The 27,406-nt window shown below is 34.8% G+C and overlaps 1 protein-coding gene across 1 annotated transcript in view; it reads left to right on the forward strand.

The window, feature by feature from the left end:
* The window catches only part of DPP10 (dipeptidyl peptidase like 10), a 119,956-nt gene extending 99,258 nt beyond the window's left edge, over nt 1–20,698 (forward strand). The window contains exons 14-18 of the mRNA XM_022590656.3: nt 14,179–14,278; nt 14,529–14,587; nt 14,702–14,774; nt 18,456–18,529; nt 20,022–20,698. Of these exons, the coding sequence (XP_022446364.3) occupies nt 14,179–14,278; nt 14,529–14,587; nt 14,702–14,774; nt 18,456–18,529; nt 20,022–20,156 (441 nt within the window). The 3' untranslated portion in view covers nt 20,157–20,698. The remainder of the gene's footprint in view (nt 1–14,178; nt 14,279–14,528; nt 14,588–14,701; nt 14,775–18,455; nt 18,530–20,021) is intronic.
* The last annotated feature ends 6,708 nt before the right edge of the window (nt 20,699–27,406 follow it).

Below are 27,406 nucleotides of genomic sequence, written 5' to 3' on the forward strand. Positions count from 1 at the left end.
ATTTATATAAATTGTGATTACCGATACATTTAAATGTTATAGTTTTCATCATTTCTGCCTACTGTCTTATTTGTTCTATTTTTTTTCCTTTCTCCCATTCATCTTGATTAAGTTTTTTTTTCTTTTTTCTCTTTTTTTCCTTTTTCTGAATATATTTTTGGTTTTGTTGTCTGCTTTTGCAAGGAATTGCCAAACATTTTCCAAAGGAGTTATATCATTTTATTTTACCAACTGCTGTATATGAGAGTTCCAGGTGCTCTACATCCTTACCAACAGAGTATCATAAGCCTTTTTAATTTAGAAGTTCTCTGATGATTAATAATATTGATCATTTTTTCATGTGTTTATTGACATATATATATATTTTTAACACAACTGATTTATTGACAATTTATATTGTGCAACAGACACGTTTTAAGGTTTACTAAATCAGAGGGAGTATATTATAGTCACAAATTTGCCCCTCCCTTTTTTCAACTTTTAAATTGAGATACAATTGACATACTAAAAATCATCATTACACAATAATAGTGTATCTAGAAATGAGATAGTAGAAGTTCTTTCATCTTGTTCTTTTTCAGAATTCTTTTGTCTCATCTAGGTATTGTATTTCTTTAAAAATTTTAGAATCATCTTTTGTAATTTTACAAAATAGACCATGGGGATTTTCATGGGAATTGTATTGAATCTGTAGATCACCTAGGGAGAACTGACATCTAAGAAATATTGACACTTTCATATTTTTTAAGATATTTTTCTTTGATGTTTTTTACTTTCTCCAATATGTGTACAGTTATGAATTTTTTTTATTAATCATATTTGGGTTTTGATGGGTTCTCTGTGCTTTGTCTTCCATCAGTTCCATCAAAATTGGAATTTTACATATGGAATTCTTTAAAGCTTATGTTGCATTTGTATTTTTGTATTTGTTTTTGTTTTTCTTTTAATTACACTTATATGGTAAATTTGGTCTGCAAACACCAGTGTGGACTTATGGCTCAAATTTTTAGTTAAGGTTAATTCTTTTTCATTGATTCAGTGCAAGTTCATAAGAATTAAAAACAAAATCATTTTCATCAATCCTTTTGTGCAGCATAATTATCTCTTGTCATCTTTAGACAACCCTTTAGGGGTCTAGCTTTGTGCAGTCTCCCTTTAGATCAGGGATCCTGAACCCCTGGGCCATGGACAGGTAACAGTCCGTGGCCTGTTAGGAACTGGGCTGCACAGCAGGAGGTGAATGGCGGGCAAGTGAGCGAAGCTTCATCTGTATTTACAGTCACTCCCCATTGCTCACATTGCCGCCTGAGCTCCGCCTCCTGTCGGATCAGCAGTGGCATTATATTCTCATAGGAGCATGAACCCTACTGTGAACTGTGCATGAGAGGGATCTAGGTTGCATGCTCCTTATGAGAATCTAATGCCTGATGATATGAGATGGAGCTGAGGCGGTGATGCTAGTGCTGGGGAGTGGCTGCAGATACAGATTATCATTAGCAGAGAGGTTTGACTGCACAGAGACCATAATAAATCAATTGCTTGCAGACTCATATCAAAACCCTATCAGTGAGTGGCAGGTGAAAACAAGCTCAGGGCTCCCATGATTCTGCATTATGGTGAGTTGTATAATTATTTTGTTCTATAATTACAATGTAATAATAATAGAAATAAAGTGCATGATAAATGTAATGCACTTGAATCATCCCAAAACCATCCTCCCCACAACCGCTGGTCTCTGGAAAAATTGTCTTCCACAAAACCAGTCCCTGGTGCCAAAAAGGTTGGAGACCACTGCTTAAGACCTATTGTATGGAACCTATGCATTTTGTCTACCTCATGCACTGAGTCATCATAGCAGAAGGTTAAAATCACTTGCATTTGCAAAACAAAGAAACAAACAAAATTGGCTTTATGCTTGTTTACCTCTCAGTTTTCAGTTAATATCTGGCCTCTGTGGATTCATAACCTTTGTGCCAGTTCAATGTTGTATTTGGAATTACTTTTAGTTGTTTAGTTCTCTTTCTCTTGTTTTTAACTACCACTTTGTATTTACTTTTTTGTTTTTGTTTAGTTTTGGGTTTGTTTTCAGTTGAGTTGATTGAGATATCAGTTTCACCAAATACTAGAAATGGAATTGCCACACTTATGTTTTTACCATCAAAGAGGCTAGAGCAGTGTTCCCTTCAAAGATTACAGGCTGAGTTAGAATTTAGTGTGAAAAGTGTTATGATTCATTTGAGATATTCCCTCTGAAAAAAGAAAGATGAATGGCAGCAGTAGTGCCAGGAATTTACCATCTTTAATCAACTTATTTCCTTTACATTTATCACTATATAATTGAATTTCTAGGTCTTGCTTTTTCTCCCTTTGGTCTAAAATTCATCCTGTTTTATATGGTCTATATATCTATATCTATATCTATATCTGTATCTGTATCTATATCTACATCTACCTAGCTAGATAACTGATTTCATCCATTATAATTGAGTTTGTCAGCAGAAATTAAATTTACTTCGAAGTTTTGAGGTACATTGCATTGTTGGTCTCCATAAAGCTGAAATAGGGAACTCCAAGAAACTGGTTGATATTTTTTATTTTGTGTGTGATTCATTCCAATATAATCTTTCAGAATTTGGAAAGCAATTCTAATCTATTCTTTCTAACCATGTAAGCTGATTAAGGAATATAGAATTTTTAGTATTTCTAAGAATGTGTTTTGTGTTAAATAATATATATTTTTAGACAATAACCCTACCTATTTTCTATTTATGGAAACATTAAGCCTATAAACGCCAGGAAAGCATTGATTAAATAAATGCATTCTCTTCTAAAACTGTCACTAGTTTTAGATACTAAAGAAACTACTAGAAATGGGTATTAGAGGAAAACTTCAGCCAGCATAGAAGATAATGTTTGGCTTTTTATATCCAATTTCATTTCAATATTTCATGGGTAAACAAAATTATACTAAAAAGTTGTAACTATTACCTAAAATGGATCTTAAGGATATTCCAATAGTTATTTATTGTTCCAAATGAGTTTTCTTCAATGTAGTTAAGCTGAAATTCTTATTGGTTATAAGTATTCCTTCCACCTTTCTACTTCAGTATTTTTGTTCATGCCTTTTAATTTATTTCTAATAACAGCCTCAAGCCGGTACATTGCTTTTATAATTCTATCTCTTATTAAGCCTCATTCAGAGGTCGTTTCTCCATAAATTATTCACTAAATCTCTCCCACTTGAAATCATCATTCCCTCCTATGTACTCAAAGAATACTTTGTCAATAGCTTCTCATATTCATTATACCATCATGCAATGTATTATATTTATTTGTATTCTTATTCATTTCTTATGTGAGACTATAAGCCTTTTCAGGGTATTTATGTTTTATTTGATTTTTTGTTGCAAAGGAATTTGAACTGAACTCATGTCATGCTCTTTCCTTCATCTGGAATTCTCTCTTTCCCACCAGATAGCCAAACCTTATCATTTTGGAGGGGGGTACACTGAGTTTCTTGGCTTTCTAGCTTTAGTGTTTTCATCAAATTTGGAAAATGTTCAGTTATTACTTCAATTTTTTTTGTTGTTGCTGCCCCCTTTCTCCAGGGATTGCAAATAGGTGTGTAATTAGGCCAGTTGAATTTTTCCCTAAACTCACAAAAACTATATTAATTTTTTAAAAATATTTTTCTCTGTGTGCTTCATTTTTGGATATATTGTGCTGCTGTGCCTCAACTGTACTCTTCCAGGCAGGAAGCTGTAGCAATCCCAGGGTTGACTTGTTCTCTGTCTTTCAGTGATCACTGTCCTTTGTTGCCCAATGTCCAATGTCTTAATTATTTCTATTTCATATATTTTGCCCATATTTTTAGTTGTTTCACATGGAAGGGTAAATCTCATTTCTGTTATTCCATTCTTATGGAATTAGAAATTCCTACATAAAATTAATTTTTGTTTATTAATCATTTTACAATGTTATTTTTAAATTGTCAATTTATATACATATATACACTTAGTTATATTGGTCTCATATATGTGAATATATGTATTTGTTTTCTTATTGCAATTTTGAGATTTTGATGCATTAAAGATAACAACCTTTTCACATTTGTTTGAAATATTTCTTCAGCCTGTTGATTGGCTTTCAGTTTTGTTTACGATAATTCAAAAAACTGAAGTGTAAAGTGTTTTTCTTATCTTTTGGCAAAACCTTTCAAATCCTTTCTCTGGTGATTTCTTCCAATGATTTTATTTTTTAAAGGTCTCATTCCTATCAAAATAAGTATTTATTAGATTTTCTCTCTGGTGATTTCTTCCAGTGATTTTATTTTTTAAAGGTCTCGTTCCTATCAAAATAAGTATTTATTAGATTTACTCTTTATGTATCTGTTTGAGTGGGGCAGAGAGAGGTACATAACACTTGTATGCTGAGGATTTATATATTTGGTTTCAAATAGCTAGTCAGTTTCGCCAGCTCCATTGATTGACTAAATCGTCCTTAACGCTTTGATTATGTTGCCACCTAAACAATAAGTTCTCAGATATTTCTGGTGTAACCTGCCTATCTGTTCTTAGACTAATCTTATAGTCTTTTAATTATAATATTATGCTTAATAATAATACATTTTAATACTTTAAAATATTTTCCACTCTTCACTCTTTTCTTTCATAATACCTTTCACTTACCTCTCCTATTTTCTCCACTTTTATAAATTCTCCCAAAATATTCAGCTATAATTTTTTAACTAAAATTTTATTAAAACAATTTTTATTTGAGAAGAATTAAACTTTTCAAATGATGTAGCTTTGAACTGAATCACATAGTACATCTCTTTTATTTAATTCTTATTTTATATTTCTCAGTAGAATTTTATAGTTTTCTTTATGTATGTCAAATATCTTCCCTGCTATATTTATTTCTAGGTATTGCTTATTAGTAGTGCATTTTAAAATTTTATTTTAAGTAGTATGTTTTTGTCTATACTGTTTTCTAACTTGTTTGGATAAATGGAAAGCTTATACTATTAGCATATTTAGCTAATATGCTAATAGTATAATAACTGGCCATCTGTACTCAATAATCATTCATATGACTTGATTAAAGAATTTGAACCATTTTAGTTTGAATAATTATCCTTAGGACCTAATCTAATTTCATATAATATAATGTAATAATATTAGTGTTCACTGTACCAAGTAATTATATCTAAGTGTTAAAGGTAAGAAAACTGCTGAAAGAAATTTTTTCTGACATATTTTTTAAAAATTGATGACACAAATTAAAAGTAGGTAGCAAAATTTAAAATATTATAAACATCATATGGAGAACAGATATTGCTATGATTACCAGGCCAGTATTGATGGGAATAAAATTAATTCATTAAAAAAAATTTACTGAATGTATACTATGTGCCTTGCACTTTTCAAGTTACTGGACCTACAGCAGTCACTGAAACAAAACAAAACAAAAAAAGTCTATCTTTTATATAATTGTTAATGCAGTGAAGAGAGATAAATGAAAAACAAATAAATGAAAAATAATTAGTAAAGTATATAAAATGTCAGATAATGATATTACAGTTCAGAAAAATGAAGCAAAGAGGCAGAGAGGGAATCAAGACTAAAGATGAGATAGCAATTTTCAATCGTTAGAGAGGAACAATTTCACTAGGAGTTCATGATTGGTCTAAGACAGGGAAATTTGAGGAGACAAGAGACATGGATATCTGGAGAAGGTAAAACAACTTTAAAAGTGCAATGAGTATGGAAGCTTTTTAAAACTTAACCTATGGGGATAATTACTCATTATTAGTAGTCTTAAGAGTCTCAACTGGGATAGCCTCATCCACCAGAGGTCAGACAGCAGAAGCAAGAAGAACTAAAATCCTGCAGCCTGTGGAACGAAAACCACATTCACAGAAACATAGACAAAATGAAAAGGCAAAGGACTATGTACCAGATGAAGGAACAAGATAAAACCCCAGAAAAACAAATATATGAAGTGGAGATAGGCAACCTTCCAGAAAAAGAATTCAGAAGAATGATAGTGAAGATGATCCAGGACCTCAGAAAAAGAATGGAGGCAAAGATCGAGAAGATGCAAGAAATGTTTAACAAACACCTAGAAGAACTAAAGAACAAACAAATAGAGATGAATAATACAATAACTGAAATGAAAAATACACTAGAAGGAATCAATAGCAGAATAACTGAGGCAGAAGAAAGGATAAGTAACCTGGAAGACAGAATGGTGGAATTCACTACCATGGAACAGAATAAAGAAAAAAGAATGAAAAGAAAGGAAGAAAGCCTCAGAGACCTCGGGGGCAGCATTAAACACACAAACATTCACATTTATGGGTCCCAGAAGGAGAAGAGAGAGAGAAAGGACCTGAGAAAATATTTGAAGAGATTATAGTGGAAAACTTCCCTAACATGGGAAAGGAAATAGCCACCCAAGTCCAGGAAGTGCCAAGAGTCTCAGAGCAGGATAAACCCAAGGAGAAACAGGCTGAGACACATAGTAGTCAAACTGACAAAAATTAAAGACAAAGAAAAATTATTAAAAGCAACAAGGGAAAAACGACAAATAACATACAAGGGAACTCCGATAAGGTTAACAGCTGATTTCTCAGCAGAAACTCGACAAGCCAGAAGGGAGGGGTATGATATATTTAGAGTGATGAAAAGGAAGAACCTACAACCAAGATTACTCTACCCAGCAAGGATTCAATGGAGAAATTAAAACCTTTACAGATAAGCAAAAGCTAAGAGAAAAAAACACCACCAAACCAGCTCTACAACAAATGCTAAAGGAACTTCTCTAAGTGGGAAACACAAGAGAAGAAAAGGACCTAAAAAAAAAACCAAAACAATTAAAAAAATTATAATAGGAACACACATATCGATAATCACTTTATATGTGAATGGATTAAATGCTCCAACCAGACACATGCTCACTGAATGGATACAAACACAAGACCCATATATATGCTGTCTACAAGAGACCCACTTCAGACCTAGGGGCACATAAAGACTGAAAGTGAAGGGATAGAAAAAGATATTCCATGCAAATGGAAATCAAAAGAAAGCTGGAGTAGCAATACTTATATCAGATAAAATAGACTTTAAAATAAAGAATGTTACAAGACACAAGGAAGGACACTACATAATGATCAAGGTATCAATCCAAGAAGAAGATTTAACAATTATAAATATATACACACCCAACATAGGAGCACCTCAATTCATAAGGCAACTGCTAATAGCTCTAAAAGAGGAAATCAACAGTAACAAAATAATAGTGGGGGACTTTAACACCTCACTTACACCAATGGACAGATCATCCAAACAAAATTAATAAGGAAACACAAGCTTTAAATGACACAATAGACCAGATAGATTTAATTGATATTTATAGGACATTCCATTAAAAAAAGGCAGATTACACTTTCTTCTCAAGTGAACATTCTCCAAGATAGATCACATCTTGGGTCACAAATCAAGCCTCAGTAAATTTAAGAAAATTGAAATCATATCAAGGCATCTTTTCTGACCACAATGCTCTGAGTTTAGAACTCAGTTACAGGAAAAAAACGTAAAAAAACACAAACAGTTGGAGGCTAAAAAATACGTTACTAAATAACCAAGAGATCACTGAAGAAATCAGAGGAAATAAAAAATTACCTAGAGACAAATGACAACAAAAACACGGCAATCCAAAGCCTATGGGATACAGAAAAAGCAGTTCTAAGAGGGAAGTTTATAGCAATACAAACCTACCTCAAGAAACAAGAAAAATCTCAAACAAGCAATCTAACCTTACACCTAAAGGAACTAGAGAAAGAAGAACAAACAAAACCCAAAGTTAGTAGAAGGAAAGAAATCATAAAGCTCAGAGCAGAAATAAATGAAATAGAAACAAAGAAAACAATAGCAACGATCAATAAAACTAAAAGCTGGTTCTTTGAGAAGATAAACAAAACTTATAAATCTTTAGCCAGACTCATCAAGAAAAAGAGGGAGAGGACTCAAATCAATAAAATTAGAAATGAAAAAGGAGAAGTTACAGTGGACCCTGCAGAAATACAAAGCATCCTAAGAGACTACTACAAGCAACTCTATGCCAATAAAATGGACAACCTGGAAGAAATTGACAAATGCTTAGAAAGGTATAACCTTCCAAGACTGAACCAGGAAGAAATAGAGAACATGAACAGACCAATCACAAGTAATGAAATTGAAACTGTGATTAAAAATCTTTCAACAAACAAAAGTCCAGAACCAGATGGCTTCACAGTTGAATTCTGTCAAACATTTAGAGAAGAGCTAACACCCATCCTTCTCAAACTCTTCCAAACAATTGCAAAGGAAGGAACACTCCCAAGCTCATTCTATGAGGCCATCATCACCCTGATACCAAAACCAGACAAAGATACTACAAAAAAAGAAAATTACAAGCCAATATCACTGATGAATATAGATGCAAAAATCCTGAACAAAATACTAGCAAGCAGAACCCAACAACACATTACAAGGATCATACACTATGATCAAGTGGGATTTATCCCAGGGCTGCAAGGATTCTTCAATATACTCAAATCATCAGTGTGATACACCATATTAACAAATTGAAGAATAGAAATCATATGATCATCTCAATAAATGCAGAAAAAGCTTTTGACAAAATTCAACACCCATTTATGATAAAAACTCTCCAGAAAGTGGGCATAGAGGGAACTTACCTCAACATAATAAAGGCCATATATGACAAGCCCACAGCAAACATCATTCTCAATGGTGAAAAACTGAAAGCATTTCCTCTAAGATCAGGAACAAGACAAGGATGTCCACTGTCGCCACTATTATTCAACATAGTTTTGGAAGTCCTAGCCATGGCAATCAGAGAAGAAAAAGAAATAAAAGGAATACAAATTAGAAATGAAGAAGTAAAACTGTCACTGTTTGCAGATGACATGATACTATACATAGATTATCCTAAAGATGCCACCAGAAAACTACTAATCAATGAATTTGGTAAAGTTGCAGGATACAAAATTAATGCACAGAAATCTCTTGCATTACTATACACTGACAATGAAGGATCAGAAAGAGAAATTAATGCAACAATAAATTTTGTTATTCATAACATCTTTACAGTATTTTTACTTTAAATTAATTCACTGTGTATTACAACTGATGTGGTTCAGAAAGAATCATACAAGTCAAAGGCTGTAGGACAAACGTTTTTTTTTTCAGTTCTGTCAGTATATCTTTTTGACTGCAATCATGAACTCTTGAAAACTATCTCAAAAAGTCACTTAAGTATCTCAAAACCTGGGGCCCATGAAAACGTAAGTCCTTAGTAAAATGGTGTTACAGATTTCACCTCCTGTTTTTATAGTCTTTCTATCTATTGGATTCAGTTTCTTACACCACAGGTAAAAATTATTTTTTAAAGAAATAAAATTATCTATATTTTAGGTCCATGGAATAAACTTTTAAAAATCTAGATAAATTTGTTAAAATTTTATAAGTAATGCTAAAATGCTTTGCAAATGGACATGACATAACAGTTGTAATGAATGGAACAGTCTGATCACTGAGAAACAAATAAAATGACAACACAACTGAAACATAGCAGCCTATACCAACTATTGACTATTATTGACCTATATCAAATTAAAAATGTTCTCTCATTGACAAGAGTCAGTATGATGAACCCCAGTTTTTGGTATCTTCCTGATAGATACAAGTTGCTTTGGAAGTTAAAATCACCATTCTATGTCTACTAGAATTTATATCTGATTTCTTATATCTGATTCCAATATCCTTGTGGAATATTATTTTTCCAAGAACTTGTTCATTTTCTATTCTGGCATTCAGTGAATAAATATGAAATGATAAAGAGGAAGGAAAGCAATTAAAATTTATTTTAATTCCTGCCAGTGTTGATTTTCTTTTAAAAATAGAATTTATTAACTGAAATAAATCAGTTTAAAGCAGTATTTTGAATAAGATTTTTAAATGATATAGAGAGAATTTTATTCAAAAATTTTTACTACCATTTAAAGAGTATTTACCTTCATTAATCCCAAATCCTGGATTTTTTTTTTTAAAACAGTAAAATACAATGTCTTATGCAACAGCGATTTACAACCCTGCTTTCAGTTAGAATCACATGGAGAGCTCCATGGCCCATTCTCCACATATTGATTCAATTGTTTCTGGGGGCATTGATACATAATTTTTTAAGTTCCACTGGTCAAGGGAATGCTGGCTAAAGCTAGGAAGATATTATGTTGGGAATCTTTATTACATTATTACACAATAAGAACTTTCTATTCAAAATATGGACCAGCAGTATAAATGTCTCCTGGGAGTTGGTTAAAAATGCAAAATCTTGGGCCCTATCCCAGATCTACTGGATTAGAATAGGCATTTTTAACAAGATTCCCAAATAATTTAAAAGAACTTTCAGGTATTGTTCTGGAATCTGCCCCTCCTTTGGAAGACACCATTCTCCTTAGTTCCTGGAGATAATGACTCTGAGAATCATGTGAAACTAAGGTAAAAAAAAAAAATTATACCAATTTATTAATTTATTTTATTTATATATGATATACAGTTATTCTCAGGATAGTAATATCTAGCTAGTCTCTCAAAGTAGTTAAGTTATGTAAATAACAGAATTGTTATCAGTTGAAAGATTGTTTGGTTATTGTGGAATTAGAACCAGAAAAGTTATCAACTAAGATACATTTTTCACTATGAGAATACTGTTGCCGCTTGGGAAATATTTGAAACCTCTTGGCTACAACACCATGGTCTCAATCTCCATGACAGAGAACTAGAAATGATATACCGGAAAGGCTCCTTGTAGGGACAGAATTTTCAAAGTCTCTCTACAGTTTTGCTCTATAATAGCTATTTACTTGCTTTGCATGACTCATCCCACACCTTCATACTTCTGAAGGGGAGCAGAACATGCCATGCCAGAATATGCCTCTTTGGCATAAGGATTATTTTGAGCTGATTATTTTAAGAAACAGCATAAACAGGAGACACAGCATAAATGGGAGAAGCTTTAAAAACAGAGTAGAAGTTACCCTTTTGCAAGGGGCATTTACATTTATAAAGAAAACCTCTATTTGTGTCTCCCTCTCTTTACCAGGAAGGGAAGAATGACTCTCAATCATAAGAAACTTTTATCACTGGAGAAGGCACTGACTTAAATCTACATAACAAACCTTACCCTTGTTTACAGTTCTTTTCCTGATAACTTCCCATCACTGACTTTCCCCCAACATTTTTCTTCCGTTTTTAGTTGAAGATAGTATTTAAGGTGGTGACTTGGGCCATCTAGGGAGTTACTTAGTTTCCCTGCTAATCTCCATGTATAGGTGAGGTATACAAGTAAATAAACTATTTGTTTTTCTCTTGTTAATCTGTCTTTTATTGGAAGACATCTCAGCCAAGAGCTCAGAAAGATAAAAGGAAATTATTTTTCCTCCCTTCCACTTCTTTCTTTAGATATGTTAAGACATTTAAGCCTATTACTTTTTTTTGTATTAATTTTGCTGACTTAAGGCTATTTTCATCCCTCTCAAAGAGACTAAGCAAAGGTACTCTGTGGGGGCTTACTTCTATAAGGGATAATTTTATTCCTCTCAGTTTCTAATTGTTGCAGAAGCTTTGCATAAATGTCTGGGTACTAGCTAAATACTGTACACAATTGACATATATAGGGGAGGAAAAATAATTTCCCTCTACCCTTCTCAGTTCTTGCCTGAGATTTTCTTACAATAAGAGACAGATTAACAAGAGAAAAATGAATAGAAGTTTGTTGACATGTACACCTCATGTATACATGGGAGATACTCTGGGGAAAATGAGTAACTCTGTGAGGTGGCTTCGAAATCAGGCTTAAATACCATCTTAATAGTGATGCTGAAAACTCGGCCTCTGTGCACCCATGCTGAATCCAATCTCAGAGGCAGAGTTTTGGGTGAAGTAGAAAAGAATATCTTCATTGCTTTGTCAGGCAAAGGGGGATGCAGCAGACCATTGCCCCTCAAAACTGTGTGTCTCAACCTGGAAGGATTTCATGAGGAGTTTTACAGCAACTGTTCAAGGGCAGGGTTGCTGATAAGGATCAGAGTGTGTGCAGGGGCTGCATTCCTTTAATCTGGCCTTAGGTGGTCTTTTGAAGAACTTCTCTGGTTCCTTTAATCTGGAATGAAGAATGCTGACATCTTCCATTTGTTGGGGATTTTAGTACTGTAAAGAGCTCAAAGATATTGTTATGTGTATCCTTTGAGGCAGAACCAGGACCCTGCCTCAAGGCTGCAGTACTGTTTCTTGCTTGCTCCTCCCTTGTCTCTGCATCCCCTCCCTTCCCTGATTAGCAGCTGTTCGAATCTGCCCTTTGGGACTCAGGGAAGTTCATAGAGGCGGAGTCAGTTTCCCACAAACAAGAAATGGGGAGCAGAAAAGCTTCTGTGCCCAGGAGCCCCACAGAGTTCTGCACGCTTTCAACAGGGAAAGGGAAGAGGGGATATAGACATTTTAAGAGAGAGTAAATTATTGTTAGGAAAGACAAATGGGGCTTTAGAAGAATAGATGGGAGGTATAGTTTATGATATAGTCTCTCTGGCTGTGGTGTCAACTTCTAGTCTCCTTTCCTGTGGCAAGAGGCAATCTTCCCTGGATGATGAAACTTCCAGGGAGGGGATCTAGAACAATTGATTTCTTTTTGGAGGATCTGCCTTTAGGAAGATAAGGGGAGTTCAGAGAAAGCTTCTCTCAGCATTTGCTGTTTTTTCCAGTGCCTATATCTCAAAATAATCAATATGCCAAGTGGCATACTTTGGGGTGATGTATTCTGCTACCCTTCACATATGTTCTGTCAACCACTTAAGTAATGTCTGATTTCATTTTGGACTTTCTAGTACCAATTATTTTTGTGTGTGTGTGGTACGCGGGCCTCTCACTGTTGTGGCCTCTCCCGTTGCGGAGCACAGGCTCCGGATGCACAGGCTCAGCGGCCATGGCTCATGCGCCCAGCCGCTCCGCGGCATGTGGGATCTTCCCGGACCGGGGCACGAACCCGCGTCCCCTGCATCGGCAGGCGGACTCTCAACCACGGCGCCACCAGGGAAGCCCTCTAGTACCAATTTTTAAACAATGCTCCAAATAAGCATAAATGAAATTCTTTACTACTCATCTCAAGAGTTTAGAGAAAACAACAGGTTCCTAGAGCATTGGACAACACTAGAATCATCTGGAAATCTTTCAAAAGTAGAGCCAATTGCATCAGAATTTCTGTGCTAAGGCCTAGGTATTAATACCTACCAGGATACTCCATTGTCTGGCAAAATGAAAATCAATTCCAAGAACACAGCAAGAATTAATGTCTAAAATGAACAGACAACTCAGTAGGTCATTCCCTTAGCCTAGCATTACTGTAGTTATTAAAATCTCCTTTGGAAATTTTCTAGTCAGATTGTGGTCTACAAAAGAAAACTGGACACCTTGATTTTTTTTTTTAAGAAGTTATAATGAAGTTTGTTCAAAAGCATTTCAAGAGGATATTTAAAAACTAAGTTTAAAACTAATCCAACTCATCTAGCTAGCAAAAGTATTTATCTTACACCATTTCTTTCAAGTTTTTAGTTGTGTGGAATTGAAAGCAGAATCTATACTTGTGAAGATATATTTTAAATATTTAATTCCTCTTTCTTAATTATTAATAATCATCATTATTATCAAATGTTTTATTAAATGAATATACTGTTTTATTAAATATATAGTACCTAAAATGACATGATTTAATCAGTTCTGTATTTTCCTAATTTCAAATTGTTTGGAGCTATTCCCAGATATCAAATCAAAGAGCCAATATTTGACACTTGATTATATATAATTAATTTTATATTTTACCTAAAGTTATTAAAATAGCTTATTATATAAAAATTTAAATAACTCTTTTCAAAATTTTCATCTGTACATAGTGATGTTAGTATATTCTTTGCTCCAGTCTGGGACATTATGAGACATTCTGATATGTATATTACCAAACAGTGACCAAAAGCTAAAAAAAATCTCTAGGAATATATATATATATATATATATATATATATATATATATATGAAAACTCTTTTTTTTTTTTGTCAGGGGTATGGTGGCTATATTGCATCAATGATATTAAAATCAGATGAAAACCTCTTTAAATGTGGATCAGTGATTGCACCCATTATAGACTTGAAGTTGTATGGTGAGTACTTCCTACAGACTGACCTAATATAATGTATTGATTCATAGACAAGAAAGTCCCCATGTAGAGAAGCTCATTTGAGTTCATTTATCATGTGTTATCAGAGATGTTTTCAGCTCTTTATTGCCTCTCTGATTCAATCAATTTTAGTGGAGCATGACAATTAAATGTGAAATGTAGAAACTAAATGAAATATGCTAGTCAAATGATTTTTAGTTTACCCTCAAATTTCTGTTTTCTTGGGTCACAGCCTCAGCTTTCTCTGAAAGATATCTTGGTATGCCATCTAAAGAAGAAAGCACATACCAGGTAACTAATTTAAAACCAATGAAGAAAGGAGAGTATTTTTGTTCTAAAAACCCAGTCAAAATGCAAATATAGGTAAATCTTTATATACAGATTTCTGTGTTTTTGTTTTTATAGGCTTCCAGTGTGCTACATAATATTCATGGCTTAAAAGAAGAAAATATATTAATAATTCATGGGACTGCTGACAGTAAGTATTATACTTGCTGCTACTGACTGATGTGGTCTGACCTTGAACAAAGGGGTACATCCGAGGACTTGCTTACAGGAGGCCCTGTAACCCTTCTGGGGAGGAGAGCAGAGGAGTTGGGCACAAAGAATCTGATACCTGCACTGCCCAGTAAACCTCTCTGGGATGATGGAAATGTCATCTCTGTGCTGTTGAGCACAGCAGCCACTGGCCACATGTGGCTCTCAAGCACTTGACATGTTTAGTATGACTGAGGAACTGAAGTTTTAAATTTTATTTAATTGTAATTAATTTAAATGTAAACAACCACATGTGGTTAGTCACTACTAGGACAGTGTTCTTCAGCGTACCTCAAATGGAAACTAACCTGGAAAACAGCAGCATAGCAAACAGGTACCAGCACTGAGATGATATTCTGATGAGGTTTACCACTCGAAACAAAAACCCAAAAAGCACTTTCATATCACCTCTCATTTTTTATTATTTTAAACTTTGGAGATGAATGTGATTGATAATGCTAGTAATAAATCATGCTTTATATTCACATGAAGTGTTTGGTACTCAAAGAATTTTTTTTATGATTTTATGTGAAATCTTACAACAGAGGGCTATTTATAGCCCCACTCACAGATGAGAAAAATCAATTTCAAGGAGGAAACTGATTTATCCAAGGCCACCTGGCAAGTGAGCAAAGAGAAGCAAAGCCTTGAAGCAATATTTCCTAAATCTTAAACTTGTTTTTGTCAGTCCTCTCTGCCCTGCCTCAGTATTTTTATCCCATTTTACGTAGAATACCACTAAAAAGGCCAGGCCTTATATCAAAGGTAATACCAGCTGTCACTCAAACTTAACTTAGAGTCATGTCAGGTCACAGTTAAATTATAGTTTAGATCTATATTGATATATACCATACATATATATATACACACACATACATATAGTATATATTTGAATAAATAGGTAAATGAGGGAGAAGAGACAAATCTCCCTTAGGTAGATTTCCAAACCATTTATGTAGATGCCCCAACTCAAGGAGGCAAAGCTTAATTCTCCTCCCTTCCCCCTTCACAGTGTGTTGCACTTAGTGATTTGCTTCAAAAGAGTACAGTATGGAATGGGGGGGGAAGAGTAACTTTCATGGCAGAGAAACTTGACAAATTTCACCTCAGCCAGGTGATCAAGGTCAGCATTAACAGTGACAAGTCATGTAGATAGTATGTAACCTTGATGTGGCTTCAATGAGAACGGCATTCTATCTCTATATGGTCTTGTCCCAAATACTCATAACCCCAGACAAACCCAAATGAGGAACATCTTACCAAATTCCTGACCAGTACTCCTCAGAACTGCCAAAGTCATCAAAAGCAAAGAAAGTTTGAGAAATCATCATAGACCAGAAGGGGTTAAGGAAACACTACATCTAAATGTTTCTAAATGTGCCATAATAATGTAAAATGTTAACAGGTAGGGAAAACTGGGTAAGGAATATACAGGAACTCTCTGTACTATCTTTGCAACTTTTCTGAAAATCTAAAACTATTATAATTTTTTTAAAAAAGACTTAGATGATACCATACCTGTTGTAGATGAAACATGATGTAAGAGAACATAAACATTTTGAAGGACATTAGAATTCTGTTCTAAGGTATTAAGAACTTACATATACATTGTTAGTAATAACAAATAGTGGTTATTAAGTAGTGACTGTATGTTAGGAAATGTGCTAAAAGCTTTTAATATCATAGTATCTGTTTTTCACGAAAATACTGTGCAGTAGGTATTACTTCTCTTGTTATTTGACAAATTGGGAAAATAAATATTATGGAATTTATATAACTTGCCGAAAATCACACAGCTATTAACAGAAAGGTGGTTTGAAATAGGCATTGAGGCTCTTATTCATTTGGCCTTAAAGCTTCAATTATGGGAATAAATTATTTTCAAGATTAAATTATTTTACATCTAGCCATCACACTTTAATATATTAATGTTATTCAGTTGTTTCTGTTAATATGTTGTAATTATTAAGGTAAATTTTGTTGTTCCCTGACTCATCCAGTCATGGGCCTGGGACTTCACCTACCTGATAAAATGTAAGCAGACCTTCAGCACTTGTCTTCAAAGAAAATACACCTGTGTGTTTGCACACACACATACACACACACACAAATGTACTCACATACACCACACACACATTCCACATGGGACTGGTAGGTTATAGGTACTCAGTCAATAATACTATAATACCACCATTATTATTATCTTCCAAAATTATCAGCAAATCGAATAACTCAACCAATTAGACTTTTAATGCCCCCATTTAGTTTTAGGAAGGGGACAAATGGCAAATGTCAACAGGCTTTGCACTAGAAACTAAACAGAAAAAAAAAAAAAACTGAAAAATCCATTTATGCATTTATCTTTTCAGCTGTATCCATGCAGCTGAATGATGGAGTCCTTTTCAATTTGTTTTCTGCAATAAACAAATGAAGTATATAAAGGATCATTTTATCTCAGTCATTGCCCTATTTATTAACATTTCTAGTAGCTTACATTTATAGAGCAATTTGCACAGTTATTTAGAAATGGCATGGTAATTTTCCCATTAAGTACAATAAGAGAATGTTAGAAAAGATTATAGGTAGACTTTTAAAAGATATAAACAATTATGTGGAGTCTTTTATTGTCTGCTCTGTAGCAGGATTAATCAGTACCATAGCATTAGAACAATGAAGAAGCTTAAACTATTGATAAGGCTGCCCTAATTTTACAAAGACAGTCAAAAAACGTGAGCTTAAAAGTTATTTACGGAAATTTGAAGATACACAGTATAGGAATGTATTGCCAAGGCAGCATATGAGCTAAGTGCTACACAAAAAAAATTGTAAGTGATTTGTCCAAGTCTTCATAGCTGTTAGGGACAATGCTGCTACCCACACCCAGGCTGCTGTGCTGCTTATTTCAGAGTTTGGGAACTGAGGTTCAGGGATAAGGAAGCTAGAAGGAAAGAGGAGAAACCAGTATGGTCCACATTAAATATTTAGCCCTTGAGTAATGATATGTGTATGCTATTTTCTCAACATGAGGTATTCTTTTCTAATTTAACATAAGGCAGAATGCCAGTGTCTGAGAGTGGCCCTAGTAATCCTCAGAAAGGAATAGAAGGCTGGTTTGCTATTACTATCCAGACAGGCGTTCACTGTGTTAAAATTGTTATAATGGTATAAAATACGTGAATAATTACAAATAATAAATGATATGCAATATAATAAATCTAATCACCATTCTGTAAAGTAGAGGCTTAGGTAGTAACTGCTGTTTTATTTTTTTACAATGTGAAGCTCAAAGTTTTATTGCCATTGTATCTACTGGCTTTCCAGGTAAATCTAGGTATCAGTCTTTTAAATGTTCAGTCTTTTAAATGTAAAGTAAAAATCCATAAATGGATTCTCCAGGTTTTTTTTTTTTTTCTGTTTAGTTTCTAGTGCAAAGCCTGTTGACATTTGCCATTTGTCCCCTTCCCAAAACTAAACGGGAGCATTAAAAGTCTAATTGGTTGAGTTATCCGATTTGCTGATAATTTTGGAAGATAAATATGTAATCTCTTTGAAAAAATGTTATAAAATGTTCTGATCCTGAAAAGTGTATTTCCTTCAAATATCATAATTTAATTTCTTGCAGCAAAAGTTCATTTCCAGCATTCAGCAGAATTAATCAAACACCTAATAAAAGCTGGAGTGAATTATACTATGCAGGTAAGCTACTTTTTCAGAAAAATATGTTTTTCTACCTTGGTTTTTTAGTTGTAAAATACAGAACACAGCTTCTATATGACTCCATCTCCCACCCTTTCATTTTTACTGTTTTTTTCAACTACCAAATTGTGTTCTTATTTCCTAATTACAATGAGAATGTGGATCACCTTATGTTTTATATGTGAATTGCATAAACTCTTTCAAAAATGTTTTTTTCTTCTCTAACTTTTTTATTCATATCACTGATAATGAATTATTTTAAAATAATAATTTTTATTTTCCTTCTAGTTCCTTTGTCTTTTTGTCCGTTTCCATCACTCATCATAAAAAGTGGGGGAAAATAGTTTTGAGTAAATAACATGAGAGAAAAAGGAGAGGGCAAAACATCCTTACGTCATTTACATCTCTGCATTCAACCATATTTAGTAAATATCAAGGATTTACTTTACAGGGGTCTCTATGCTAAATGGGTCAACAGGACATAACTTTACACATCAAGGAACTTTCAATCTGAAGCAGGAGTCATGGAAGGGAAAAAAATTGTTTTAATTCCTCAGCATTTGGAAGAACTAAAAGTCGTTCATTATACTTAAAACACAGGAACCAGGGTTAGAATGATGAAAGATGAAGATGTAGAGATAAGCAGATGGAGAGTCATGGCACTGACAGTGTAAAGGATTGTGAGGCTTTACTCAGAGGGAAATGAGGCACCATCTAAAAACTTTACACTCAGGAATTGACATGACAGTATTTTCATTTATATTTTAGAAAACTCACTAATGTCGTTTATATTGGAAGGACATTGTCAAAGTAAAAATTGCATTACACAAGATTAAACAGACAAGGAAAACTTTATCCAAGACTACTGCAATAGGGGAGAAAGAGTAAACTCAACTTTGTTAAAACAAGGGGCTGGGGCATTTTTAAGAGCCCCAATGGAGGGACTCATTGCCTTCTGTGTTTGGTAATCAGCCTTAAGAAACATTTCTTTTATCTTTATGACAGGAAGTAGTTTTACAACTTGGAGACTGGGAGATAGGGGGGTGCTGTCTCTCCTTCAGTGTTTACATTTCAAAGAGATGGTTTCCAAGTCCTTGAGAAAGAAATTTCCTGGGTTGTAAAACTGGCAAGAGTCTGAAAGAAGATTTACATACATTTCAAAGGGGCAGAGAAAGAACTTACAAGGCTATCTAAAATTTAGTTAAGGTGATGTCAATGCCACCTTGTTCAATGTGAACGTAGAAAGCTCTAACTTTTTGGCCAACAAATCCCAATATAAATGCATAAAATTGTATTTTGTCTCAAATGTTGATTTTGATATGATTATAATAAAAAAGGAAAGTTTAACACGAACAACTCAGAGTTGAATCACATGAGATTTTGGTCAGATATTATTTTCCCAAGTTCCGTTGCCATGGGGCTAAAGTAATGAGTTCTGAGGAAGAAGACTTGCTTTGATAACTTTAAATCTCCTTTGCCTTCAATATCTTAGGTCTACCCAGATGAAGGCCATGACGTATCTGAGAAGAGCAAATATCATCTCTACAGCACAATCCTCAGATTCTTCAGTGATTGTTTAAAGGAAGAAATACCCATATTACCACAGGAACCAGAAGAAGATGAATAAAGGACCCTATTTATATAGAACTGAAGGGGATATTGAGGCTCAATGAAACCTAACCAAGAGACTGTAATATTGTAGATGCTCCAGAATTTCAAGGGCAGCTTAAGGAGATGATGCTGGAACAGCACACTCAGAGACAATGAACTAGAATTTGAATACAGAAGTCCATGTCTACTGTGTTACCAAGGGTGCAGAACCTGTTTCTTTGTGTAAGAAAGGTCAAAGGGTTGGTTTCCTGGGAGAAATTAGTTTTGCATTAACGTAGGAGTAGTGCATGTTTTCTTCTGTTATCCCCCTATTGGTTCTGTAATTAGTTGCTCTCATTTTAATTTCAGTGGCCACCGTCATCTTTGCATATAATGCACAACTTATCAGTACTACAGTCCCTGATCTTTGATGTCTGAGCTGCAATCTAACACTTTACTGTACCTTTAAAATAAGTGCAATTCCTTCATTGTCTATTATTATGCTTAAGATTCAGTTAATAAAAACCAGAGTATTTTATGTAATTTCTGTTTATAAAAAGACATTTTTAAATGGGTCACAGGTCATGTAGAAATGTGGGTTTCAGCACCTTCCAAAGTTCAACCAGTTATCAGTAGATACGATATCTTTAAATCAACACATGAGGTATGTCTCACAATATGTATACACACGTGTGCATATGAAGTCAATAAATCTATCTTTACATGTATTCATGCTACAAAGGAGAAACTTTTGATGAATTAGAAGGAACACTCTTTTACAGTCTGTAATGGATGCTTTGTTTAATGAGCCAAATATGATGAAACTTTTTTTTCCAATTCAAATTCTAGCTATTGTTTTCCTATAAATGTTTGGGTTGTGTTTGTTTGGTATTGTTTTTAGTGGTTAATAGTTTTCTAGTTGCAATTTAATTTTTTGAAAATGATACCTTGTCACATGTAAATTAGGTACTTAAATATTAAATTATAGTTTCTGATAAAGAAATTTTGTTAACACTGCAATGCCACTGAGTGCTATTTTGCTCTTTTGGTGGAGAAAGCTTTTTTAAAACACTGAGTCCTTTTACTTCTCTCAATGAAGAATCAATTCTCATTTTCATGGTAAAAGCAAAGAGCTGGATTATTTCATTTGCTAGTTCCTATTTAGTATTCCGTGCCTGTCCAATTCATCTGTTACTATTTAATTTAAATCCTTCTGGTGAGATTTAGAAATGAAATACTTTTTATTCATTGGCCAAAAAGCTCATGAACAGCAGTATGTACTCTTTAAGGCAAAAAATGCCTTAATTTCTGTGCTGTGTTGACTTGCAGTAGTGAGTAACTGAGAGTGTAAAATAAACTTGACTGTATGAAGTCAATTTAGGTCATGAGAATATTAACTTTGGTGACTAAAGTCAAAGAGTATCTTCTCACTTCACTTGAGGTATCTTCCAGAAGAGATGTCCAAAAGTCAAGCTCAGAAGTTCAGTTAAAGCTAGGCAGTGGACTGTGTTTTTGTGGTTTTAAAAATTCCTTAGGACAGGCTGGATTATCATAACATCACAACACCAGGAGGAAACTTTAAAATGTCATGGAATTGCTCAGTAACCCTCTTGTTTTGTGAAAGCATCAACCCCAAGTCAGGGTTTTTAGAAACACATAAATCGTTTTTTGGGTATTCTGCTTTTCTTCCGGGTTCTTTGGAATTGCATCTTCACTGCTCTGTTGGATTCAATTTAAAATGGGAAAAGCTCTTTTCTGAAAGACCCATTTCAAGTCTTTTTCAAGGATAGTAAACACTTTAAAAAAAAAAAGTAAGTGTCATGTTTAAAAGGAAAGTTTTGCCTATTTTATTAAGATGGAAATTTCTTTTTAGGCTGAAGTCCAATTGAAGCTTTTTAATCAATATTTTAAATTTCAACAACTAGAGTTTTTTATGATGCAAATAATTATTATGTTCACTGAAAGATGTGGTTTTATTGATTGTCTGAGTAACATTTAAAAAGTATTTACCTTTTACTGTTCATCATTTCTCTTGTTTTATTACTATTATCAATGTTTATTTTTCAATTAATTTAATACAGCTTCTAATGTGAAAGACATTTGTCTGGAACCCACTTTCACCTTTAAGGCTAAATAGATATTAAATGAAAACTACTGATTAGTAGGAAGGTGGAAAATTTTTATCTCTGTGATTATCTGAGTTTTAATAATCGGGCTATTTTGGATAAGGGGGATGCTCACCAAAACACACACACACCAATTATTAAAGGAATCATGTAGCTGGATTTTGTCCTTAATACATTTGCCTTTGGTCATAACCTCACAATTTCATATGTGTTTATACATTCCAAGAGTTTCCTAGAACTTTACAAGTGTTATTTCCAGGAGGAAGTTTTCCAAGTGTTATTTCCCCCTTAAAGTTTAAAAAAAAAAAAAAGACTCAACATAAACTAAAAATTCCATAATAAAAAAAGGTAAGCAGTATTAAATCATCCACAGAGATAACCACATAATATTTTGAAACTATTTTAAAAGGGGAAAGCAGTTTTTCACTTTAATTGCCTCCACTGAGGTCTCTAAGTCAACACTTGGGGCTAAGGAGACTGTGTATTGTTAGAGTTTCCTGACAGAACTTAGGGCGGAGGACTCACTTCAAAACATGAATCTCAGCTCACCTGGAAAATGTGTCTTTTGTTTTTTTTTTTTTGCAGTACGCGGGCCTCTCACTGCTGTGCCCTCTCCCGTTGCGGAGCACAGGCTCCGGACGCGCAGGCTCAGCGGCCATGGCTCACGGGCCCAGCCGCTCCGCGGCATGTGGGATCTTCCCGGACCGGGGCACGAACCCGTGTCCTCTGCATCGGCAGGCGGACCCTCAACCACTGCGCCACCAGGGAAGCCCAATGTGTCCTTTTTGATTGGATATTTAGCATAGAAATCACTATTGAGGGTCTTGTAGATACCAGTTGTAGACCTACTAGAACAAGGTGAGAAACTTTGGTCTTTACTATAAAGAGGATTGCTTAAGCCATTGTCCTCAAAGGGTGTGTTTTGAAACAGAGGTACCTGGGACTGAATTACCTCCAAATCTCAAGGGTCACTGAGGACACATGGCTGCTGTCAAGAATCATGTGTGAAATACCATTTGTGTCCTTCCTCACATGGTTTGATCACCTGCACATCCTACAGCAACCAGCATTGTGTAAATAAACTGTGACACCTCAGCTGGGCTCTCTCTCACTTTCTCTTCTGGGAATTCTCTGCTGCTAATGTTGTGTCTCTACTAGAACCAACAGTCTCACCACTTACATACTGCAGACCCATATGACAATGTTAATGCCCCCATTGCAACCCAATTAATGGAAAACAGGAGCAAGTGACTATATGTTCCCCTTTTTCTCCCCTCAGACGTTCTATTATACGTGGTTCTTAGAAGGCCCCATGAAACTCAGCTGTCACATCTGCGTGTCCTTCTGTGCCTCTCTTCCCCGTTTCAGGCTTCTCAGTCCTATTTCCTAGAATCACTTCCCAAAATAAGTTACCCGTGTACCAACTGTCATCTCAGGTTTTACTTTCTGAGGAAAAACCCTTTCTTCCCACAAGAGCTTATCATTGTGAGTATTATAGGATGAAGAAATAAAATGAGAATAAAGAGGTGGTTTCCTTTCAGGTTTGAAGCTGTTTCTACCAAAAAGTTATTGGATCTTTACTAAGTGCCAAGCATGTAGTAAGTGCTTTATATTGATTATCAAATTGAATCTTTTCAACATCCCCTGAAATAGCTGTTATGATTCCCATTTTACAGATAAAGAAATTGAGTCTCGGATAAGTATGTAACTTGGCAGATTTACATAATTAATGAGTAAATAGCCCAAAACCCAGCTCCAGCCAACTTAGGAACCCATTCCGCTCTACAGTACTCCTGAAATAAGGAACGTTTTAACCCACATTCACCTCAACTGAGAATGGATTCTGAATTTTTAAACATATAGTTACAGATATTTTTGAGAATAATTTGATAGCAAAAATACTAAAAGGTAAATGATAGTCCAGTGCACAACTGTTACCATGTTTGAAGTCACAGGGATTCCCTAATGTCAAGAGGATGTATGTAATATTAAAACATGTTTTCTTTTTCTGTTGGAGATATGTAAGGTTATTCCTATCCATGGAAACCCTTGCTCAGAAGATCATAACTATATGCCTCAGAAGTTGTAACTAAATTCCCTTGCTCTGGCATCACGCCTAGAACATTCCAAAATCACTCCAGGAGGTATCCAAAGCATTATGTTGATCAAAGCACCCAGGCTTATAAACATGAAAACATGAAGACCTCATCTGGTCATCAAACACTGCAAATCCAGAAAGCACTTTGCAACAGTTAGAGTCATAGCTGGTGTCCACCATCCTATTTTCAATCTGACTGAAGAAAAATGCATTATCTTCCACCCTCCTATCACTACAGGCAATAGATTTTGCTTACCACTGATCAGCTCTGCTAACAATATTTTCATTTCATTTGACAATATTCCAGCAATCCTGGGGGAGAGTTTGTGAATTTAAAAATTTTCTCTTTCATCAAAGACAGTGCAGACAGGTTTTTAAAGCAGAAACAAGTCATATAAAAGTACAATTTTGATTACTTTTTATATTTTTAAAAATTCCAATTAAGTTTATCATAGCCTGATACAGGAGTCACGGGATTTTGATACAGCAGCTTGGTTACAAGGAAAGTCTCTGTGCTGACTGCCACAATCTGTGTATTTCTACCAGACTTAGCACCAATTTAACTAAGCAATCTTTGGCATGAGTGAAGCTTGACAATACAGAATTCCATACCACCAATAACATCATAGAAAACTCACATCTGTTCAAGACCTAGGCTTTTCATTACATAATCTCAACCAATCTTCAAACCAACCATGTGAGACAGATGGCACTGTTCTCTGAAGAAACCAAGATTCACAGAGGTTACATAATTTTCCGATAGGGTCACACAGTGTGTAAATGACAGAACCAGGATTTAAATACAGACCATGATGACCTCAAAGCTCTCACAATCCATAATCCTGCCTATGCATTTTTTAGCTGGTGAATCCCTAAGTTTTGTCATGCATAGCTTTAGATTGGATTCAAGTCCCTCTCTATTCAGTGTTGCCATTTAGTATGCACGTGGCTTCAAGTAACTGAATACAAGCTTAAAAGTTGCCTAAATACTGGTGACTCGATATAGAAGCAGCTTGGACATCACCTGAGTGTCTGTTAGAAATACAGACTCTCAGGCACCACCCCGGCCTTCCTGAATCAGAATCCAAATGTTAACAATATCCCCAAGTGAATTGCCTTAAACGACAAGAAACCTTACTGACTACATCACAAGAGAGCTAAAGTTGGGTGCCTCTAAGGGCCATTTAACAGATCAAGAAGGAAATCAAATTCCAGTCTCCCCCGACTCTTTCCCTCCTCCAGCTTCAGTGTGCTGCTTGTCTGCTCTATTGGTTGCAGCTGCCTCAGACAATACGTTCTTCCACAGCAATGTCCAAGGATAGATAGGCAAAGAGCGACTATTTTTAATAAGGAAAGGTAATTCCCTCAAGTTCCATTGTCCAGCCTTTGGTTGCAAGTCCCCATCTTAGATATGAGAGGTTGGGAAGTTCTATATCTGAGACTGCAGTCTCTTTCATGAGGGTGCAACAAGTAAGAACGGTAGTAGGACAGATGAAAGATAAGTGCCCAATGTACGGCCCAGAAGAGCTAAGAACACCCTACTAATGGCAACAGGATCCTTAGTCCTGGCATTTCAGCTAGAGGCATAGCTAAGGCATTGAACGGTGAGGCTGGGTGTTTACACAGACCCTTCTTTTGAAGGTGTCTCAGAAAGACCCTGAACATCCGCTCCCCTTCTAAGAGTTGGTACACCTTCCCTAGCCAACATTTTCTCTTTTCTCTTCTGCTCATCAGCGACACGTCGTCTCCTGCAGGCAGGCAGTTTTGAAATTTGATTGCTGGGCTAACAAACCCATTTTTCAGGCTTTATTTATTCTAGCAGGATTTATGAGGGCTTGATTATCTCCGTATGGCCGGAATTGCTCGTCACACCATTGATTCTCCTGATTGATGGATTACATAAGGCATATTCCAATGGGAAAATAAAAGTCCTGATGAGGAAACACAGGTAACGAACAGGGTCTCCCCATTCATAGACACTTTTCTTTCTTCTAGACTAAAAAAGAATTTTTAGAAAATTTTTTGTACCATTTTAAAGTTACTTTTTATTTACGGTTATTACAAAATATTGGCTACATTCCCTGTATTGTACAATATGTCCTTGATCCTGTGTTACACCCAATAGATTGTGGCCCCCACTCTCCCACCCCTATATTGCCCCTCCCCCTTCCTCGGTAATGACTAGTTTGTTTTCTATATTTGTGAGTCTGCTTCTTTTTTGTTATATTCACTAGTTTGTTATATTTTTTATATTCCCTATATAAGCGATATCATATAGTACTTGTTTTTCTCTGTCTGACATGTGCACTTTTAATGGTTGTCATTCTTAATACTCTCCACCTCTCTATTCCTTTAGCACAGCAAGTGTGACTTTTAAAAATCTGTATGGTGTAATTTGGGAAGAGCAAAATTATTTTGCCCAGATACATGGAAAATTCCAACTTCAAAGTTGGCTTCAAATCACAAAATATCTCAAAGACTTTGTGCCTACTATGTTTCAGATACTGCGCTGTTTGATACAGCATTAGGATCCTATTTTGCCATTTAATCTAATGAACATGTCTAATGTGTAAATGGATATCTTAGTTCAAATGTTTTATAGCTAACTGAGTCATCATTTACTAAAAACATCAGCATATTCCATCACGATTTGATTTTCTCTGAGTCTTTTGTAATGTTCCCCATATTGCATATGGTATTCCCTTGGACCCATCCCCTTTGAATAAATGTCCCATAATGAATCTACTTGTTTTCTCCAAGTCAAAAGAGCTCCATAGCCCACTGTCATACTAAAGAACAGTTGTTCTGTGTACAGCTTCCTGTCCCACTCTCAATTTTAGGGAAATTTGTAGTAAAGCCCTGCTATTTTCTGACAATTATTTCTCAATCCAAAACACTCATGGCAGAAGGACATAGATTTTAAGAGGAAAAAAAAATTAGTTTTGTTTTAATTTGTGGTATATTAGCATTTTTTTTAACTGAAGGAAATAATTCACATCCTACGGAAAGGTAAATATTTCTGGAGTATAAAAAATAGTAAATAAAATAACCTACTGCCCCGAG

Source organism: Delphinapterus leucas, chromosome 8, assembly GCF_059928025.1.
Source record: "Delphinapterus leucas isolate spDelLeu-1000000601 "Yukka" chromosome 8, BTC_Dleu_Yukka2, whole genome shotgun sequence".
Classification (NCBI taxonomy): domain Eukaryota; kingdom Metazoa; phylum Chordata; class Mammalia; order Artiodactyla; family Monodontidae; genus Delphinapterus; species Delphinapterus leucas.